At 36.3% G+C, this 23164-nt stretch overlaps 1 protein-coding gene across 1 annotated transcript in view; it reads right to left on the bottom strand.

Moving 5' to 3' along the window:
• Nucleotides 1-17101, bottom strand: part of LOC139310756 (solute carrier family 9 member C1-like) — a 108165-nt gene extending 91064 nt beyond the window's left edge. The window contains exons 1-3 of the mRNA XM_070934980.1: nt 16918-17101; nt 11666-11766; nt 7753-7878 (exon numbers count right to left, since the gene is read on the bottom strand). Coding sequence (XP_070791081.1) covers nt 7753-7878; nt 11666-11766; nt 16918-17101 — 411 coding nt within the window. The remainder of the gene's footprint in view (nt 1-7752; nt 7879-11665; nt 11767-16917) is intronic.
• Between the last annotated feature and the right edge of the window lie 6063 nt (nt 17102-23164).

Genomic DNA, 23164 nt, shown 5'->3' with positions numbered 1-23164 from the left:
GTGACATCACTAAGTGGTGCAGTCATGTGGCATTTTGCCTAACAACAATTTCATTTAGCAATGGAAAGTCTGATCCCAATTAAGGTCATTAAGTGAGGACTGCTTATACTTACACCAATTAGTGATACATTTAGAAAAGTTATAAACACAGACTATTCACATTTCACACACTTTTGTTCATATTTGATACAAAAGATATCATAATGTATAAAATACTTGTACATATTTGGTTCATCACAGCTGCGTGTATGAAATATAATCAACAGGAGGATAATATATGGAAAAACAACAGTACTGTGGAGAATTATGATTAACCTAATGCATCTGACAGAAAGAGAAATAATGGTGATATTATATATGAAGATATGGAGATGTGCACTTCAGATATCTCTTTGTCCAATTAGCTAGAATTGGCTGAACAATCTCAAATAACAGGACAATCTGTACTATTCCTTTTACAATATATTCATGGATAATATTTCCAAGACTAATAGAAAGGAGAGAGAAAAAATTAAACTGGAAATACGATCCCCAGATTATTTTTATCTTGACTGCAAGATCTGCTTCAGTAACAGTAGAAGGATCTTCATCATCTTATTTTTTTTCTTACCTGCATCCACAGTTTGAACTAAGCCACTTTGAAACCAATTTGGTAAGGAACTTTACAGTTAATTTAAAACCATGTTATTCATTCAGCCAGTGTGTTATATACATCAGCCTTTTCTTAGCGGACTGTTATTCAAATGATGTATTGCAGAGTCATAAACATCAAGACAGTTTCATATAGCCAAGATATTATTCCCTTTTCTGCTATCCTGTTTGTAACTTGTTAAAGACAATACTTACACAAAGTAAGCGAATATGCAGTGCTCATATACAAAATTCAAGATTTTAGATAAACCAGACAGAATTGAGATCCAAAAGGAAGGTTAGTACAAAGGTTTTGACTAGTCATTCAGCAGCCATTAGAGGCCCAAACCTTACCAAAACACCAACATTTCCTTAACCCTCTCCTATTAATCCATACCCCAAGCCGAGCTCTCACATTAGTTTTCATTCTATCCTCAGAACCTAATAACAATTCATTCTTCCTATCACTCTTTCAGTTTTTTCTCCCTAACAGCATTGTATAAACCAATGTTCAGAACAAAACCAGTTTCCACCAATAATATCTCCCCAGACCATCCTCTTAATCAATGACCACCTATCAGATAACAGTTCACATTGCATTGTTACAAAACTTTCAAGTTGTCAACCCAAATGGCAAGTTGTTTTGAGAGACATGCCCAGACCCAGCAGTTTCTTTCACATAGAAAGAAAACTATGCAAAAATCCAACTCCACACCCACAGCCTAAACCCACGTGCTGTATTATTCTGTTGTGGAATAATACAGCACGGACTAACAGACCAGCTTTGGACACTCTTCTCAGATTTCTTCCTTGGTTCTCCTCCAGTACCAGCACTTATCAGCCTCTCTTGATAAGGCTCCATGTACCACAGCCTGATTCAGCTTCATTTCCTCTTATCACATGCACTTTGTGTGCTTTTGTTTCAGTAACACTATCCTAATTCTTCATGCTGCAACCTTACCGTGCAAACTATATTTTTCCTGCAAGACATTTAAAAATTCCGCTTTTGCTCTTGCTTTCTTCTCTGCTATCTTAATAATTCCATCACTGGTCATCTCATTTCAAAGCAACTCTGGGTAGCTTATAATATTAAAAGCAATAAAACTATAAAAGATAAATATTTCTAAAAACAATAAAAATAGAACTACAATCCAAAGTAAAGATAAAATTTATGACACAAAGACCTTTTAACTCCCAAATCCACCAGATAATATCTGAACTGTAATCCCAACTCATTTTCACTTACCTTCACTTTTAATAAGTGTCACCAATTAATTCAACTACCTCCACTTTATTCATATAGCCTCAGAAATTTAACAGAAAAAGGATATTCTCTGACCATGATTCTATCAATCTTAATTGGCTATCTTTTTTTCTTTTCTAACTTTTCATAGTTACTTTGAACAAATATATTGGGGGGTGGATATCAGCTACCCAATTGACAAGTTGGGTATCTATGTTGAGAACCTCTGAGGGCTGTTTTTGAAACCCACAAGAAAATCTGAGAAAGCCTTACTGAAACAAGACCTGAAGAGATTACTTCCTGCTTAGTAGTTAACTCTTCTCTGATGAATGTGACTGAAAGACTGTGTAGCAGAACTTTTGTTGTCTTCTTCTATGGCTGAGTAGTTTAAGAGAATAACTTACCCAGAAGATGAAATTTTGGCTCACCTTATTTGTGAAGGTGCTTTTTCAAAGTGGAACCACAAGGTGGCACTAATGTCAAAGGAGAAAAAGTAAATTCCCTTTTTTAAAAAATCCCAAAATGATGGGAACTAGTTTACGTTTTATTTTATCTGCAAAGCCGGACAATAAGGTCTCTGGATCTAAACCAAGGGTGAAATCCAGCAGGTTCTGACAGGTTCTGGAGAACTGGTAGTGGAAATTTTGAGCAATTCGGAGAACCGGTATTTTGAGTAGTTTGGAGAACCGGCAAATACTACCTTTGGCTGGCTACAGAGTGGTGTGGGAATGGAGATTTTGCAATATCCTTCCCCTGGAGTGGGGTGGAAATGGAGATTTTGCAGTATCCTTCCCCAGCCTTGCCCATCAAGCCACACCATGCGCACCAAGTCATGCCCACAGAACCGATGGTAAAAATATTTGAATTTCACCACTGATCTAAGCTAATAGAGGCACATGGGCATTGAAAGAAAGCCCAGTCAGGAATACCGTATTTTCCAGCGTATAAGACGACTTTTTAACACATGAAAATCTTCTCAAAAGTCGGGTGTTGTCTTATACGCCGGGTGTCGTTCTCCTGTAACCAGGCAGAGCAGCCCGAAAGGCTCTGACAAGCCTTAAATGGCTCTGGCGATCCAAGCTCTGACGATCTGCTAATCAGGCAACGCAGCTGGGATCGCCAGAGCCATGGAGAAGGAAAAAACTTTTCTCCTTTCACATGGCTCCGGCACTCCAAGCTCTGACAATCTGCTAATCAGGCAACTCAGCTGGGATCGCCAGAGCCATGGAGAAGGAAAAAACTTTTCCCCCTCCAGCTTGCTTACCTTAGCTGCTTGCCTTGCTTCGCTTGCCTTGCTTCGCTTGCCTGAATCCATTCCATCAGCAAGCAACTCCCTACCTGCAATCAAGCAGGCAGGGAGTTGTGGACTTCAACTCCCAGAATTCCTCAGCCAGCAAAACAAAGCTGGCTGAGGAATTCTGGGAATTGAAGTCTACAAGTCTTAAAGTTGCCAAGGTTGGAGACCCCTGTTCTATTGGGTAAGTTTTTTCCCTTTGGGATCTTTAAAAAAAAATAGTTAATTGGGGTTTTTTTTAGTTGTTCTTTTTTAGACCTAGCCATTTAAAGTTTAGGAAGTTTTAAATTTAGCTTTCATATAAAAATAAAAATAAAATAAAATAAAATAATATTTGTGCAGCTTTCTGAGATTTAGTGTGTTTCTGTAGTGTTTCACTCTAACTACACAAACACACAAAATCTCACAAAGCTGTATGTGGAATTTTGTGTGTGTAAAGTGTGAAAGTTGGGTTTTTGGGCTTTTTGTGGCTGTGTGAGGTTCCTGCTTGTTGCAGGGGCCATTTTGGGTCTAGCACAGCTGCTTTTACATTGTGGGTGAGCCAGTTGTGTTGTGTTGTGTGTGTGTAAAGTGTGAAAGTTGTTTTTTGGGGGGCTTTTTGTGGCTGTGTGAGGTTCCTGCTTGTTGCAGGGGCCATTTTGGATCTAGCACAGTTGCTTTTACATTGTGGGTGAGCCAGTTGATGTTTTTTAATTTTTATTTGGTGTGCGTTAGAAGAGGGGTAGTCCTATATGGCGAGTATAGCCCAAACCCTATATTTTAACAGGAAAATTCAGGGGTCGTCTTATATGCCCAGTCGTCTTATACGCCGGAAAATACAGTACTTCCAGATCCAAATATAGAAGTAGGTGAAATAATGTCCCAATTATCACATAAAATAGACTTAAGCAGTCTTTTATAACTCTTCCCCAAACAAAAGTTTTTGATGGAGGTGAGTAGTTTAGAAGAAAAATGGAAAGATCTTGCCAAAGGAGCGAGGGAACTGCCTTCCATTCTGACTAAAAGAAAAGTGCCATCAACCTCTGTAAACTTTTAATTTTAAAATTAGGAAGTAGAATTAGAAAAGTACAGCATGCCAGTAATTAATGCAAATCATATGGAAATTGGCAAATATTATGCTTATAGTTGTTTTAGATTGGAACCTTGAGTAGAATAAGTCATTTTTTTGTCTAGCAGTTTAACTACTTATCAACTGAGGCTTGGGAGGAAAAGAGATTGCAATGGAATGCAATGCAATGAACTGCTTGCCAGGTGAAGCTAAGAAAATGTAACAGCTTCTCACTTTGATATGCTTCAGTGGTGGGTTGCTCCCAGTTCGGCCTGGTTCAGGCGAGCCAGTAGTGGTAATGATGTGACGTCAGCGAACCAGTTCTCTATGATTGTGAGCTGGGCCCGCCCGCCCCCGCGTTATAACTACCTTTGTCGTTTTTTAGCCAAGCTGATAGGCACGACACACCTCAGCTGGGCAGAAATCTAATGTGCTTGCGCGGAGTGCAAGTTCGGCGTGCATGCAAGCGAAGCGAGAATGTGTGCGGTGATCGTATGCAAAGCGTGTGTGCAAAGAGAACTCCAAAGATGGCACCAAACGTATTAAGATGGCTTAGGACCAGGGTACTTACGGGACCGCCTTCTGCCACCAGTAGCCTCTCATCAGCCAGTACGCTCACATAGAGAGGGGCTCCTCAGGGTGCCGTCGGCCAAGGTGTCGACTGGCAGCCCCGGGGGGGGGCCTTCTCTGTGGGGGCACCTGCTATCTGGAATGAGCTCCCCCCGGAGATACAGAGGATCCCGGATTTACGCACCTTCCGCCATGCCCTCAAGACCTATTTATTTCAACAGGCTGGCCTGGCCTAACTTCCCTTTTAATTGTAACTTTTAAAATTGGTTTTAAAACATTAGGGGTGTTTTAAATTGTTTTGGGCCAAATTATTTAATGGGTTTTTATATTGTCTTTTAAATTTTATAGTTTGTGTGTTTTATTTTTCTGGCTGTTCACCGCCCTGAGTCCTTCGGGAGTAGGGACCTCCCACCGGCCAACACGCTCCCACAGAGAGGGTCTCCTCAGGGTGCCATCTGTCAGGCAATGTTGGCTGGCGACCCCCCGGGGAAGAGCCTTCTCTGTGGGGGCACCCGCCCTCTGGAATGAGCTACCCCCAGGGATACGACTAATCCCGGACCTCCGGACCTTCCGCCGGGCCCTGAAGACTTTTTTATTTCAGCAAGCCGGACTGGGTTAAAAATTTTAATTGGGTGTATTTTATGGGTAAGGGGTTTTAAATTGGAGAAGCCAAAGATAATTTAATTTTGTTTTTAATTGCATTTTAATATTTGTATTGTGTGTTTTAATTTTGGCTGTTCACCGCCCCGAGTCCTTCGGGAGAGGGGGCGGTATAAAAATTTAATAAATAAATAAATAAATAAATAAATATAAATCTAATAAAATGAAAAAAATGAAAAGATGTAGAAACCCAGTTAAAAAGGTAGGAAAAGATTGGATTCTTTTCTCCTAAAGCCCCCTATTTACATTTCAAAATCTGATCCATAGGGTTGAGAAATTCTAAGCAGATATTTATGAGATATGGGAGAGTGCTCCTAGTGTTTGAGCTGAATGTCATTTTTGAAATTTTGTATTTCAATCTCAATGGAACATATTTAGTCGGAGTTGTTCATTTTTGCAGCTCCTGAGATTTGGATGCAAGTATTTACATTTCCTCATTCAATGATTCTGTCAGGAGACTTTATCTCTTCAGTCAATAGCTCTTGAATTAAACTCACTCCAATACCATTCATACTGATAGAAATGAAATAAATCCAAGAAGCTAATCCAAAGGAACATACTGTACAGAGACTTCCACTCTGCGTCTCCCTGTGAGTAACAGAATGATACTAAATAACTTGATTTAAGCTAGTCAAGAACTGATAACAAGCTGAAATTTATAAAAATTATTTAACATAAAAATTAATTTCCAGACTATGAATAAACAGAAGAGTAATGCATGATAAAGTGATAACTATTATAACAGTTTGCAACATTCAGCCAACATTTCCTGCTCACAGAATTACAGGCCCGTTTTTTATTTTTTCTTTAGGCCTATTTATAACTTTAAACCAGCAAGTGGGTAACTATTTGTTGAGGGATCCTTGGTGCTCTCTGAGCTTGCTTGTTTTCTTGCAGACATTTCATTACCTTTAACTTGGTAACATCATCAATGCTAGTGAGAAATGCTGTTTGCTATCAGTTTATATTCTGGTGACTTATCTGCCTGTGTGGGTGGAGATTCTTTGGTTGGTCTGTTTACTGATGGCTCTTTGACAGTTTCTTGATTGGGGTATTTCTTACTTAATTGTTAGTCTGAAGTTGACCTTGGAGTTAATCTGTGCTGATCTGAATGCTGATTACTAGTGGAGAGGTTTTGGACTCTTTTTCTCTTTTGGGCTGGTTAATTTATTTATTTTATTTATTTGTCAAGAACATATTAGGTAATAAGTATAAGGATGAATTGAATACATAAAATAGATACAAATAGAGGAAACATTAGGACAGGGATGGTAGGCACGCTGGTGCTCTTATGCACACCTCTTGCAGACCTCTTAGGAATAGGGTGAGGTCAACAGTAGACAGTCTTAGGTTAAAATTTGGCGGGTTTTGGGATGAAACCACAGAGTCAGGTAGCGTATTCCAGGCATTGACCATTCTGTTGCTGAAGTCATATTTTCTGCAATTGAGAAAAATTGTCTCTTTTGTATAGTCTATGAATGTTGTTAACGTCTATGTGTCTATTAATGGCTGATTTGTCAGAGTGCCAGGCTTCCAGAAATTCCCTGCATTTTTGGACTTAGCCTGGTCTAGGATTGTCACATTTTCCCAATTGAAACTATGGTCAATTATTTGTTGAGATAATAGCACTAGGGCTGAAAAAGTGCAAAAGAACTTGCAATACTTTTGTGCATGCATACCAATACAATTGTAAATTGTTCTTAGAACTGCAATGAAAACTGCAAGAATGTAGGCTAAGACCTGGTGAAAACCCAACGTTAAAACATATCAGTTTTTATACTCAAAGAATTCTTACGACTAGGCTGCCGCAGCACTAATCTCTTGCTGAATTCATCCTAACAAAGAGGAGTCTTACCTTCCCCCTTCTTTTGATGTAACTTGCTTTTCAGTCTCCATTTCAATTCCTTTTCCTCACAAATGTTGAAGCACCATTGGACATTACCCTGGACTCTTCTCTAACCTCTTCTCTTCTCCATATCTTTTCACAATTCTGGAAGGAGCCATAACTACCTTGAAATTTGCCTCTTTTTGTAATCAATAATGCTGTTTTCCTCACAAAAACTCTGGCCTCATCTGTTACTCCTATTGAGGTAAGATGTTTCCATCATCCAAATTAGAGGTGAAGAATCTGCAGCTCCTCATTAATGAACTGTCTTATACTCTGACTAGAAAGAAAAGGCTCAAGACACCTAAAACCATATAAATCCCAGGAAGGATTTGAGAAAATTTGAGGAAAAGAAATAGCAAATGGTTGAGTCACTGATTATCATGTTTCTAAAGAAAAAAGTAAAAACATATTGGACTTACCTGCCAAAATGATTTTCGAAATATATATAAATCCATCTCAAATGCTGCTGTAAATATTATGATTGGTGTAAATAAATGAAGAAAAAGTATCGGATCTATATTTGCGATAACTTTCACAAAAGGCAACTGACAATAAAATGAGTAAAAGATATTGTAAGAGTACTATATAATGTAAGATTATTTTATATACTAGCTTCAAATATTGAATGAATGAATAATCTGCATATTGATTCATTAATAGTAACTTTGTGCTATAAATATTGGAGGATAAAGTTTGATAATGAAAAATGTGCCTTGGCAGAGCATGGAGTTAGGCTCAGGAAACCACACTATTTTCAATTAAAGAAAGAAGTATTTTTTCAAACTCAGTCCTAAAGCTAAACTATAGCATATTTCTAATGTCATTAAAAACATGATAGGATCCTGGTGCTGCCCAATAATTCTTCGCATTTGGACACATACTTTTACTACTGTTGAGAACTCAAATTATGTTCAAAGTATTTCAGATGGTCACCTATATGCCAGGCAGGCTGCAGATATTCTGAATAAAATTTCACTATTAGACATAGAATTTACATCTTCACAATGAATAATGTCATACTCTGTGTCATGTTTTATTATGTTTTAAGATGCTCAGTCACCTCAAATATAGCATATAAATTTAATAAAATAAATATTGATAAAATAAATATTATCTCTTATGGAATTGTTTTATCTCCCAAGATATTGGGGTGGGGGGGGTTGTTAAGAAAGGTAGTTACAGAGTTTATTTTTTGTTATTCTTTGTCATTTTCTTCCTTTTAATTTGCCAGAAAGGCAAATATAATTTGTGGAATCCACTTCTTTCTCAAATGCTGGGTTAGAGGAAACTCAAGGTGAGGTGCCTCCCTGGAAGATAAGTTGGTGACAACAGTAACTTCAAACTACTATACCAATCAGGAGGCAGATTTGTAAAGTGTATTGAACCAGGCAATATTTGGGACAGGAGGTTTAGGACCACCCACCTTTCACTACCTATATATACTACATCATTATCATTGTCATTCTAAATCCTATGTATCTGCTGTTAATAAAAAAGAATTTACTTTACACAAGAGGCCTCACTAGCCCAGATGACTGCTCTTTCTTCTGGTGTCTTCAGTGTCACAATGTTACAACACATATATCACCCAAGTGCAAGAAATGCTGAGACATACTATTTTAAAAGTAATAGTCAGAGTGAGGTGCCATGAAAAAAAATTTTTTCCCATGATTTCTGCTAGAGTGGGAATACTTTGCAGTGTTTAGCCATGGCTAAAAGCACAAATTCCACTTAAGCTCAAGCCAGATAAGGATTTTGGAAAGCATTCTGGCTCATTTTTATTACATGTAAACCAGGGGTGAAATCCAGCAGATTCTGACAGGTTCTGGAGATCCGGTAGTGGAAATTTTGGATCGTTCTGAGAACTGGCAAATACCACCTCTGACTGGCCTCAGAGTGAGGTGGGAATGGAGATTTTGCAATATCCTTGCAGGAGTGAGGAGGGAATGGGGATTTTGCAGTATCTTTCCCCTGCCACGCCCAGCAAGCCACACCAAGCCCACCAAGCCACGCCCACAGAACCGGTAGTAAAAAATTTGAATTTCACCACTGATGTAAACAGTAAGATTATAAATAAGGGGTGTGTGTGATATAGGTAGTGCAGACTTTTTAACAAAAGGAATCCGGTATCCTAACCCATATTTAAAGATGTTTTATTTATTGTTGAATTTAGATGTTGTAGTATACATTAAATAATCTATGAAATTGATAAGTGGAAAAAAGAAGAAAATAGAAGATGAAATGTTTTGCAGAATTAAAATATTTACTAGAATAATATTTCATTAAAAAAATCAAACTGAAATAACTTAAAATGGTTTCCCTCTCTCTCCCTCAGGAGTGGAAATATGCCATTTGAATAGAGCATAACAGGTATGTTCTTTTCTTACAGAAATTGTTTTCTTGCAAACCATTCTTTTAGCAGTATTTTGGACAGCATCCATTTGACTTGTGTCCATCCCAACAAGAATTTAGTATTATCTGATCACTGCTCAAATTGGCAAATTAAAAATGATACGCCCATCCTGTAATTTTTGGGCTCAAAAGATCCAGAGTAGGTTTTAATTTATTCAGTGCTGATTCCTGGGCATTTCTGTTTAGACTCCAAACGAGGACTGGGAGGGAGGGACCGTATTAGTGGAGAAGTGAAACTGTTATAGGGTTAAAGTCTGCTTGCACTGACTCCTCTAGTCTAGATGATTTAATAAACCTTGTTCTGTTTTGTCCACCATACTAGCCCTGTGATTACTGCTAAAGCCAAAATATATACATCTTACATATAAGTAATTTTTTTATTCATATTTGATTATCATTTTACTGACTCATATATTTAGAAATAATGATAATACCTCACTACATATTATTCCATAAACCATATCACATAAATAGCTGCATTATATATTAATTCAGGGTTGATAACTAGTACATAGGAAACTGGATAAATAGAAAGAGTTTCAACAGTACTGACCTTTAAGTTGGGGGAGGTACCCTTATTTATCAATCACTAAAGCCTCCTCCCCCATCAACACACCTATTTCCTAATATATTCGTGTAAACTTTTGCAATTAATATTACTAAGACTGAAGAACATGTGTTATGAATTCTAAGGCAAGTGTATTAGTGTAGGAGAGGGTAACCAAACACTCACTTTACCGTAGCTTCCTATGTTCTTTTGGAAGTTGGGAAAGTTACCATGCCAACATCAGGAAAACAAATTTTCTCCAAAGATCAACAGGAATAAATGACAGATCAGATGATAAAAATATACTAGCCATTCTAAGTCCTTATATTTTTTTAATAAATCCTATTATCCCAGGGTATATTTTTTCATCAGATAGGAAATAATTTTTCCCAGTTATTCAAATATAATCAATAATTTAAATCTAAAGTTCCTATAATAAATGAAATTCGATAAACTTAACCAATCCTACAGCACTTGGTTTCTTTAAATCAATTTCATTAACACAGTGTTGAGACTATGTCTTAAATCCATTGAACCCATAAAGATTCTAGAATAGGGGTGTCAAACTTGATTTCATTGAGGGCCGCATCAGGGTTATGTTTGACCTCAGGGGGCCAGGGTGGGCATGGTCACCTCAACGTCACTCGTGTTGGGGTCATCAGTGGTGGCCAAGTGCTAAGGCAGTACTTCCCTCAGACCCTTCCTCCCTCTCATTATAATCTCCTCCCTTCCCTTCTTTTTCCTTCTCTCTTCTCCTTTCTTCTTCCTTTCCCTCTTTATTTATTTTTCTTTCCTTGCTCTCTTCCCATCTTCCCTTCTTTTTCTTTAACTTTCCTCTTTCCCTTTCTTCTTTCCTGTCCCTTCTTGGATGCTCAAATGCAAAGGGGGAAACATTTCTTTTTGTTGTTTTGCTTTTAGTTTGTTTTGCTAGCCCTCTGCCAGCGAAAGCCAAGTGGGGGGGGGACGGTGTGTGCCCCCAGGCCTGTTTTCAGCCATGGTGGCCTCCTGCAGCACTCTGTCAGCAAAAATGGAGCTTGAGGAACCGAGCTCCATTTTGGCTGGCAGAGGCATCGCGGGCTGGTCCTTTGCTATTTCCAGGGCAGCCCCGCGGGCCAGATCTAAACATCCCATGGGCTGGATCTGGCCCACAGGCCTTGAGTTTGATACCGCTGTTCTAGAACAATGGATTCACAGGAATAGTTTCCAATATCTTCTGGGAGTAGGAACCCAATGGATTTCTTAGAAGAGGAGACCAAATTTCCTTTATCCTTTTGCCATCCCAGCCTAATATAGATTAATCTACAATGCCTATTTATAAACTGCAATAAGATATATTCCCTACTTCTCTATATACTACTATTTTAATACTTTACCTTTTGTGAAAAATGGGCTACTATTCCAAGGATAAGTCCAACCAGGAATATAATTACAAGAATAGGGATTTTTGTTTCCTTCAAAATAGTTCGTAATAAGGCTGAAAGAAAATATTACCATTAAATATGTAATTTTGTGCTGAATCTTAAAGCAGTATATGTTTTAAATGAGAATAGCATTTTTGAATCAGCAATAATTTATATGCAACATTCAAATAAATTTTAACCTTTCTGAGCTATTTGAAGTAACAAACATGTAATTACTGCAGTTAATTAAATGATATCAAAGAAGCATTAATCTAGTCTAAGCTACAATGAAATAAAATAAGAACAAAAGCAACAGTTTGGAAAAGTTTTTGCTTTGTGCCCAATGAATCAGAAAGTCTTGTACAATAAAGATACTATCACCAAGATAAACTCTTGAGTGTTTACCCATTTCACCTCACATGGCAATGGAAACTAATCTGATGATAATCTGAATAGCATATAAAAAATCAGTTACTTGGTTCCTGAATCAGGAAACATTTTAAAGCTCTCTGAAATAGATCCAAAAAGAAACAGGGTGTATTGCAGTTGATTAGCACAGGTATAACACCACAGATGAATTTTATCTTCAGAAATATTACTACACTTCAGTCACAGAATCAAAGTATAAGTTATATCTCTTATTTTTCTGTTTATAAAATCTCTATTTTTTAAAAAAAAACTAATTCATTTCTTTTTCTTATAGAATCATGATACAGGATAGGAGATGAAGAAAAAATATTTTTCATGTTGTAAGCAAACTGTATTTCTACTTAGAAAGCTAAACTACTGCTCTTATTTTATGTTTGTGAATAAATAACTATATTTGATATACTAAAACATAATAACTAGTAAGCCTAGAAGTAAAACAATCAAGAATTCTGAATTCTGTTTATGACAAATAAAGAAAAAGGCTAATATGAATATATGGCATGTATTAAAATTTTTCAGAAGTTTCTCAATACAGCAATAGCTGACAAGCAAAAATTTAAATTGACTTTTTGAAAAATAAATATGAAAACAATATTTTTTCATATTTTGCCAAATTTTCCCCTATGGCCATATTATTCTAATACAAGTAGTCTAATTATTATTATAACAAGTAGTCTTTGATTTATGATCTTAATGGAGTCTGCCCATTATAGTCACATGTTGCGACAGCCATTGTGAAGCATCTCACTTAACAACCTCCCCAATCCTACTTTCCCCAATGCAATCATTAAACGAAAGTGCTGGTCATTAATTGGAGCAAAGGATGCCTCAGGTGGAAGAGGCCTTTGGAGGCACAGGCAGCACAGGCCCATGCTGCATGCATGCATGCCCTGGGCTTCCCAAGGCTTCTCCTACCGAAGGCACCCAGTGCTCCTCTCCCTTTCCCTCAAGGTCATTCCAGGTCTTGGCCTGCTCTCAAGTCAACTACTCAGCCATGCAAGGGAGCCTATAACTGATCAGCAGAAGTTTTAACTTTAAAACTGGGTCGTATGTTCATTTGGCAGGGGTGGTGGTGTTCCATCATAATTTCAAATAGTCGCTAAGAAACCTATTGTAAATCGTGGACTACAGGAACCTGTTGAGTTCTTTAAATGAGCCATTAAAAATCCATTGTTAGCATATTTGGTGTGCCATTATAGAACAAAGTCATGGTATAATTACTGTACATCGAACAGGCTCTCCACATATGGAAGCACCCTGCCTATTATAAGGCTGGTTCACATACTGCATTACATCATAAATTATAATTCATTCAGCATGCTAAAAGATAATTAAAGGGGTTATCTTCACAGAATGTATTTACTCATTACATTAAGCAATGGATTAAATAGTTTGCTGCATAAAGCACAAGAGATTCACTATACACATTATTTAACATATTATTTAACAACCCATAAGGGCTGAATTCACACAATGAATCGTGAAATCCTGAAAGATCAGGTTAGGGACCGATCGTCATGGAAAATAATTTATCCATCTGGTCACAAAGAGTCAACATTGTTCTGATGGTACATAATCACTCTATCAACTGTACTGAAAGTCTATTTTTAAAAAGTTTGCCTAGAAAATGAAGACATCTGCTACATTAATTTTTAAAATAGCATGCTTATACACTGTAGCTGCAATCATTAGTAAACTATGTTCTATATTTTTTTATTAATTTTGCTGAAATGTGGAAATACTGCAATTCTTCATGGAGAAAGTTGCATTTTATTACTCTACAAATCAGGTTGTTTTACACTTTGCATGCTGTCAAATTGAGTGATTGCAATTACACAGTGACTGTACTAACACTCTACAAATATTATCCTAATTACATCTGAAGCTCCAAACCCCCGTTTCATTGGTATAATGTACTACAAATAGAGATTTTTGAAAAACTGACATCCGAAAGGCCAGACCACTCTAATACTAAGTTTCAGTGTTCTAAGAAGTGCTTTGTAAAATCATAATTTACAAAATGTTAACATCAATTTTAATAGAAAGGCAATATAATTTGGTTGACAGTTGTGAATAGATTCATGTATCAGAAGAGCAAAATGTACATTAAACTGTTCCACTAAAGCAATAAATTGCTATGTTAACCACAGCATTTATACTCTATCTTTCTTTCAAGTAATAAAAGACAGCACATGTGGTTCTCCCTACCTCTCTTTTGGTCATCCAAAGAGGTGGTGAAGGGAAGCTAATGATAAAATATGCATTATGACATTGTGCAATTACACCAGGACACAAATAGAGATGGCATCATATGATTGTCACCTTGTGCAAAGTGTTATTTTATTGCAATTTTCTGCACAATTTACTAGCCCCTACATTTATCATCACTAATGCTAATGTATGCTAATGAATAATGACAGTGACTAATCCAAGACCCTATAGAGGGCATAATAGTTTATGATGGCAAAAAACAACACGATAGTAACATTTTTCAATTAGCAAATCTTATTAAAAGACATATGAGAATAACACAATTCAGCCAGAGATTGCTGAACTTACTTACGTATTAAAAGTTACAGGCAATCATAAATGATCTTAATAAACACATTGGGTTTTAACATATTACAATTATTAATTCATAAATAATGTGTCTGACATGCAACCTGCATCTCCATAACCCACCATTTAAATCCTACATAAATTCAGGCACTCTGTACATCTAATGAAATGAGCTGCAGTCCACAAAAATATATCCTTTTAATAAAATGTTTTAGTTGGAAAAGATGCTATAGACAACTGATATTTCAACTAATCCAAGTGTGAACATGGATCTCCCCCATTCCTAACACAATTTTTACCTTATTATTGACATTTAGGCAAAAAATATGAGGCAGGAGCAAAACAAGGGAGGAAAACCATTTTTTTCTTCATTTTAAATTGTTAACAATCTGTATAACACAATATGGTAGTCAATGTTTGAAAATAAGAAATAAATCCACATATTTATGAAGTAGATCATAAAATTGAAGAAGGCAATTCAGGGTATTTAAGCAGGAATGCAAAACTAATAAGTCTATTACGCTAACATCGGGAAAAATATATGCATTCAAGAACACTTCCTTCAAAGGATTTGCACAGCCTTGATTAACAGTCACAAAAGCTGCAGAGAAACAGGAATGGGGGGGGCTTATTACCCATCTTTTTCCTATAAATTATTCAGCAGCATGATTTGTCTTCATATCAAAACAAGTTCTAAATCCAGACTGAAGGGAATCAAGATAATGCATTTCATCTGAGAGGTACTGAAGTTGTAACATCAGAGTATTTGCCCACTAGCTTGACCAAACATGGAATTTAAAGAACAAAGTACAGCTTTCTATGGAAGAGACTACCCGTATGTCCTAAATGTGGTCTGAAACCAGATTTTTTTAATGGGATTAAATTGCAATGTTTAACTGACAACTGCATTATATAGCCATATCTTTACTTTAATTCAGTGCAGGTAGTCTGACTCACCACCATTCATTTTGTGACTGTTCAACGTTACAGTGGCAGTCAAAAAAGTGATAACTGTCACAGCAGTCACATGATCATGCAATCAAAATTTGAGCACTTGGCAACCAGCATGTATTTAAGACAGTTGCAATATCCTGGAGTCATGTGATCATCATTTGCTACCCTCCTAGCTGGCTTCTGACAAGCAATCATGGGGGAAAGCCAGATTCACTTAACTGCAGTGATTTGCTTAACAACCATGGCAAAAAAGATTGTAAAATTGGGCATAACTTCTTAACAACCCCCTTGCTTAGTAATCAAAATTCTCAATTGTGTTTATAACTCAAGGACTACCTATATAGCCTACTCTAAGTGGCAGAAAATTCCACCTTCAAAAGAGAAGCATTAATATCCAGGTACTCACAAGGTTATATAAATCCATCCAATGTGGATAATTTGCTTCTGTGTATCACAAGAATCCAGAAAATCAGATTAAATAAATCACATGAATATGCTTTGCAAACTATATACTTTCATCAGCTTTAACATTTGATTATCTAACATTTCCCCAACAAAACTCATCTCCTGCTGAATTTGAAATTTTTGTTATCAGGTGAAAACTTTACAATTAATCCATTTAGGATATTTTAATTATTTTGTTTTCTTTGTTAATTCATTACATATATATTTTATATGTGTTATTGTAATTTGGATATACTGCTATTTTATTTGCCCAATGTTTAGTAAGCTCTTCAGTCACCTCAAACAACTAGTTGAGCAGCCTATAAATTTGAGTTATTTGCAAGCTGCTCTAAGAGCTTTTTGCATTTTAGAAAAAACAGTCTAAAATAGATGGATGTACAACACAGCTGTCAATTACACATTGTGATGTAATACTATTTTTAAATAATCTTTCTGGTTTCAGACTGCATTTAGGGCCACACACATCTACATCAGAAATCTAAAATAGAACACCCATCCACTAGAAGACTATATTGGCATACTATCCCATTAAGCCTTAATTTGGCTCATTTGATTTTGCCTAATGCTTTGTTCAATCCCTGAGTGTTGCAATTTCTAAATATCTGAAGACATTTTGTGTGACTATTGATGTATTTTATCCAGTGACCATTCATTAATGTGGATTGTTCAATAACCATAAGTAACCCATATTGTAACAATGTACATCCAAGCCAAAGATTCAGTTATTGCTTTTTAGGATCCGGAGCGCCCAAGGCCATGTTTAAAGGATATTTCTGGGCGCTTAGTCAAAAGCCAAGAGAAAACCTCCGACTTCCTACCTCCCAAGGCGCAGCTCACACACATTACCAACAGAATTATCGGTCTGTCCTTATGGATGATGTGAAATTTGCCATGAAACCGATTTTCCGCGTCGTTACCATCATCATGCTGATTTTCATAGCGCGGAGAAATAACGTCGGCAAAGGCGCCGGTGACAGCAAGGCTCAAGTTTAAGGAATTCATGCTACCATGCACTGCATACGTCACTTCACACCCTCAAGAAAGCGGGAGATTCATACGACGCCACAGTTTGCATTTCCCGCCAAATAACGACTTCAGAAACCCGTAAACCTCCCTATCACGCACACGCTACCCACTCCCTTTCTCTCTCCCCCCCCCACCCTCAGGTATCGCTTTTCAAGAGCTTCTTTCCAGCGGGAGAACCGTTGAAGTAACGCGAGCGGGGGGAGGGGGTCTTTTCAAAACCGCGCGCCACGCCATGCCACGCCAATGGGCGAGTCTCAGCGTCTCCGTAGAGCAAGCACGCGACCGGCCGTTGGCATTCCAATTCGTCTAGTCTGCACCAGCACGTGGCTCGTCAACCGCGAAGAGCCGGAAGGCGGGAGAAATGTCTTACTCTAAGAGATTGATTTGTGAATTGCGTCCGGCTTAACAAGGCACAAAACATATTTTGTAATTTATAAATATATCTGTCAGCCCCACTTTTGGTATTTCGACGCTTTATAATAAACAGTGGACATCAATTAGTTTTCCAAGGAGTAGTGCTGTAACAAATATATTTACTTTGCAAAAGATGGAAACTCTCACTTAGATATTAAAAGTAGTTTCAAAGTGTTGATATTTCTATTTAGAGAAAATGTATTCTAGAGATCCAGCTCAATGGAATGCATCATTACATGTGTTGAAACAAGTTACAACTAAATAGCAAAACATTACAATTTGTATAATTATACAAATATTTTATATTATCAACTTTGTGCCAAATAAACCCTTGGTTGGTATACAAACTACCTTATGTACAAAATTAAGGTCTAGATTACACTGTGTTGGGTGACAAACTCAACACATTATAAATATTGGTCACTTTACAACTTTTTTCCTTAGAAGCCTGCAGTTTCAGTGGTGAATCCCTGGAGAAAACTTAAGAGGAAAGATTCATTTGACTAGAAGTCAATGTCTTGTATTTAAGGGAAATAATTGAATACAATACAGTACACACAAAAAAGCACAGGGATAATTACCAATTGTGAAGCTCTCCAGCCCTGATGCCCATCCACTCCTTAAGGCTTTCTAATTAATATTAACTGAATTTTGAATAGTTTCAAATTGTTTTTAGTTTTTTCAGATATATGCTGATATTTAAAATGCCAAAATCATAAATATGTCTAAATGTTTACAATCAATAGTGAACAATACTGTATCTGCCAGAGTTAATTATATCAAAGAAACCCATATAAATTGGATTGCAGGAAACCAGGATTTGTAACAAAGTTTATTGCAGACTGTAAATCTTGGATTCTGGAAAGACAAAATTATGGGCATAGGTGGTTTTGATAATACAGATCATAAATGTTGGTTAAAGTGTAACACACAAGTGAAAATGGCTAAATCAGAGGTGGGCTTCAGCAGGTTCTGACCAGTTCTGGAGAACCGGTAGCGGAAATTTTGAGTAGCTTAGAGAACCGGTAGTAAAAATTCTGACTCGCCCCACCCCCATCTATTCTCTACCTGCCAAATCCCAGCTGATTGGGAGGAAATAGGGATTTTGTAGTAACCTTCCCCTGGAGTGGGGTGGGAATGGAGATTTTACAGTATCCTTCCCCTGCCATGGCCACCAGGCCACACCCAAGCCACACCACACCCACCAAGCCACGCCCACAGAACCGGTAGTAAAAAAATTTGAAACCCATCACTGGGCTAAATGTTAGCATATGAACACATATTAACCATGTACAATATACAACATAATCCCAAACTTTCCATGACCTCGTATAGAAACAGTCTGGATAAAAAGACCTTTAGTTTAGAGTTTGGAGGTGTTGGTATAAAGAAAGGCAATATATTAGTGTCATGGAATTTATTATATTGTCTTTTTATTCTGATTAAATTCTAACTTAAAATTAAAATGGTCTTCATAATTCTAGTCCTTTCCTATATATATATGTATGTATGTGCAGGTTAACTATGTCACTTTTGAAAGATTAGTATCGAGATTTAACTTTATTTTCGGAGTAGAATACAATTTAGGAATGTATGATGCAGAAAGATTCCATTCACCAATTTAAAATTGCAGAAATAAAAAAATAGTCTGTCATATAAATGCAAAGTTCTAATTCAGTAATAGGATCCTATTATAGTCTGAAGCATGAATAAAATTTAAGAGCTTTCTATGCAGCAGTGGTCATTTCAATTGAGTTATGATGATGCTTTTAAACATAATATACATAATAAACACAAAAGACCAGCTTAGATTTTAGCACTAAAATCCATAGCTGAAACTTTTAAAGCAGTTTATCTTCTGATAGTTTAACATATAAATTCATAGTGCCTCATATTAGCAAAATACCATTAGTATTGTGGGAAGAAAAATAACTAAAGATGATCTGTGCATACATTTCTACACTTCTCCCAGCATGTTTCAAGCCCACTTCCTTTACAGTATTTCTATTTGAGTGCACTACTTATTGGATTAATATTACAGACTCCCATCTCTAAAGTACAACCTTATCTTCTAGACTTAGGACTGTACTACAGGTAGTTCTTGACTTACAACCATTTGTTTAATGACTATGTGAAATTACAACAGTACTGAAAAAAGTGACTTATAACCGTTGCATGGTCATGTGATTCAAATTTGGATGCTTGGCAACTGGCTTGTATTTATGACAGTTGTAGTATGATCATCTTTTGCAACCTTCTGACAGTCAATGGAAAAGGCAGATTCACTTAATAACCCTGTTATTAACAACTATGGCAAGAAGGGTCATAAAATGGGGCAAAATTCACCAGTCTTGCTTCACAACAAAAATTTTGGACTCGGTTGTGGTCATAAATCGAGGACTACCTGTTTTTTTTATCATGCTTCTCTCACAATCAAACTGCAGCTTGTTTCTTAGAGACTAGTTTCATTCATCAGATTTTCCTAATGGTTTATGACCTAGATAACATATGCCTAAAACCATTATGGTTTAAGCCTTACTGCAGTGTGTTATATAAATCCAATTGAAAATTATTCAGTAAACCATAGTTAAAGAAATACTGGCTTAGAGCAGTGTTTGAACTAAATCAAAGATGGGAACATTAGAATATATTGGGAAATCAAGTGATCCAAAATAGCAAGTAGTCTTAAGTACAGAAGCTATATCCATAGTGATTCATAATAGGCAATCATTATGATGAATTATTCTTTTTAGGATATTTTCAGGCCTGCCACAAAAAAACATCCACAGTCGAACCCAAAACTATTTACAGTAACTTTGCTTTAGAATTCCAATATTGAATAAGGAATTGGAATAATATGTTCTCTCTATTAATTTGTCCTTTTCACTTTTTAGTCCATAGTTGTGGGACATAAAGATGAATTCAGTATTGGAGGGTTCGGAATTGAGTCACTGTTAAGACCTTTCACAGGTATCATTATCCATTTGAAGCATTTTACCAGTGATGAAACTGAACAGGGTACAACAAAGATGTATTGTTAAATTACTGACACAGAACAAACTATTTTTATAGTAGCCGAAATCAGACATGTAAGTAGGAAAACAGACACTTCAATAAGTATTTTAATATTTACCTCAGTTTGACTCACTGTGAGGTAAAAAGTAAATTATTCAGTTCTGAGGCTACTCATGTCCTCTTCCCACTCCATTAGACAGAATTGGATAATCAGAAAACGATAGCAGAGGCTTTGGAAATACTAGGAAAATGAGTGTTCTGTTATTACCATCCATTTTCATGTTTTTCCATCACCTTTTTCTGTTCTTGGTTGATTAAAAAGATTTCAATTGTTCTCACAAATGTGACAAAATGAACAAAGATAAAAGCAGCTTCTGTAATTATGGAATATATATGGAATAAATACTATATAATAAAAAATAAAATATATCCAGGACATTAGAAGACTGCAGATGACAGGGCCACAGCATCTTAGCATCATATCTTATCCCCAAAATACCTTGACTAAAATCCCTAAATGGATACACAATAATGAGCTGAAATAAAAGTGCCAGGAAATCTCAGTAATATGACTGAAGGAGCTTCAAAGACTTTCAGAGAACAACAAAAATTTACAATGCCTATTACATCATTATGTTTCAGCATATAAGTGCTTGAGTAATCAAGATTTTTTGATCTTTAGGACTTCCCCCAGGTTTTTGAACATTCACACTAATGTTTCCAGAATAATTTCTTCAATTATCCTGGTATTTGTATCTAACTACATCTCTACATCCATATGGCTATTTTTCTGAGAGTATTGCTGAATGGAGTTCTATTTTTAATACTGAAAAATGCAACATGTCCTCTTCGCAAACCTAAAAGGTGTAGAAAATGTCTCTGTCTCAGAATAAGGAATTATAAAACAATAAAAACAAACTCCAGATAGCAGCAAACAAAAAGTTCAAATAAGTTCCTGTAATATTATTAAACGAAAATCTAAAACTGGAGACAAAGGCAAGGAATTATTTTCTTTACAAAGTGGCATAATTGTTATTTCTTTATTGAAACTATGGTGATTTCAATGCAGTAATACTGGATTTGGATATAGTATTACAAATCTAGGTTCAAATCCACACAAAAATGAAGTTCTGATCCTAACTTACAATTTAAAGTTAGAAAATGGCTTTGAACTTCTTGGATAAAAGTGTGGTTGGATAAAATTATAGCAAAGTAGTCTGTGATATATTCAAATTAAATTTTATACAATATAATTCTATTGTATTCTGATTTTTGTTAAATAATCATTTTCTTACTATAATTTTGCCCAGCTATTATAGCCCTACAGTATTCATATTGGAAAGAGACAGGGAATTTGTCTAGAATCCCTACATAAGCACAAGGCAAAGTCCAGTTCCCCACCCCCACCCCACCCCACCCGGTATGCTGTTGAACTTTATCTAGTCTGGCCCAGGTGCAAACTACCAGTCTGAGAAGATTCATTTATTCTAGGCATGAACAATAAAGTAGTTAATTGAACTCTTCATATGTGCAGCTGATTGTTCACATCTGACAATTCAGCAGGTTCTCTCCAAGTTTGCTATTACTTAATAATTGTCTTGGCATTTGTGCAAGGCCAGGAAATGTACATGGCCCTAAATTTGATTTATGATCAAGGACCTAATGAGTACTTTTTAGTTTGGTTTTAATCTAGTGTATAGTATAATATTTCTAGTTTTTTGCTTTAAAATTACTTTGAATTTAATGTCATCCTTGTCTCTTGTTTGGTTAGCCTGGGAATTTCTGCAACTGAAGGTTAGCATTTCTATTAATATTTCAGAACTGAACATAGCTAGAGCAGATAAAAAGCTTGACTCTATTTATTATTATATTAAGGAGATGGCACATAAAGTAGCCCCCATAAAACATGCCAGTATTTGAGATGGAATTAGTTTCTTTGCGTCTTTCTTATAAGAAAGCAGTAAACACATAGAACAAAACAAAAATGCAGGAGGCATTTTATTATGACAAATTTTTGACGTACAAGAGCTCATTGTGAAAATACACATCAACATTTCCCTAGGGAAGTGTTCACAGTATCCTATTTTTCCATTAGAAACTAACATAGAAATTCAAAACAAATGATTTTAAAAGTCTCACTGTTTTCAGGATGATTACACTCTTAGATGTAGATACTGGGAGTAATCTCACTGACTTCAATATTTTTTATTTCAAAACTTGTAAAAACACTTTGAATTTTAACATAAGAATTGTAAACACTTAATAAATTATTAGAAGCACATCAAATGAAAGAGGCAATTTCTTTTTATTTTCTGACTTTATATTGGAGCCAGCAAAGTTTGGGAAAGTTACTGAAGATACTAGAAAAGTTGAGATATCAATCAATTTATCAATCTATCGACCTATCTATATAGGCATCTGGACATGGGCAATACCACCTTCTTCCAATGGAATTTGCCTGCCCATTAGATCTTTCAGGCAGAAACTACTTGCTGTCTTTTTTGAGAGATGGGGGAGGACTTTAACTTAGAAAGCACTGTTTCTCTATAGTAGCACCAGTACATTGCAGTAGCCTCTCAGAAATCATGCTCCTTTTTGGTCTTCAGGAAA

Source organism: Pituophis catenifer, unplaced genomic scaffold, assembly GCF_029215685.1.
Source record: "Pituophis catenifer annectens isolate HBS135680 unplaced genomic scaffold, rPitCat1.0.hap2 SCAF_1, whole genome shotgun sequence".
NCBI lineage: Eukaryota > Metazoa > Chordata > Lepidosauria > Squamata > Colubridae > Pituophis > Pituophis catenifer.
This window is presented reverse-complemented; position numbering and strand designations above follow the sequence as displayed.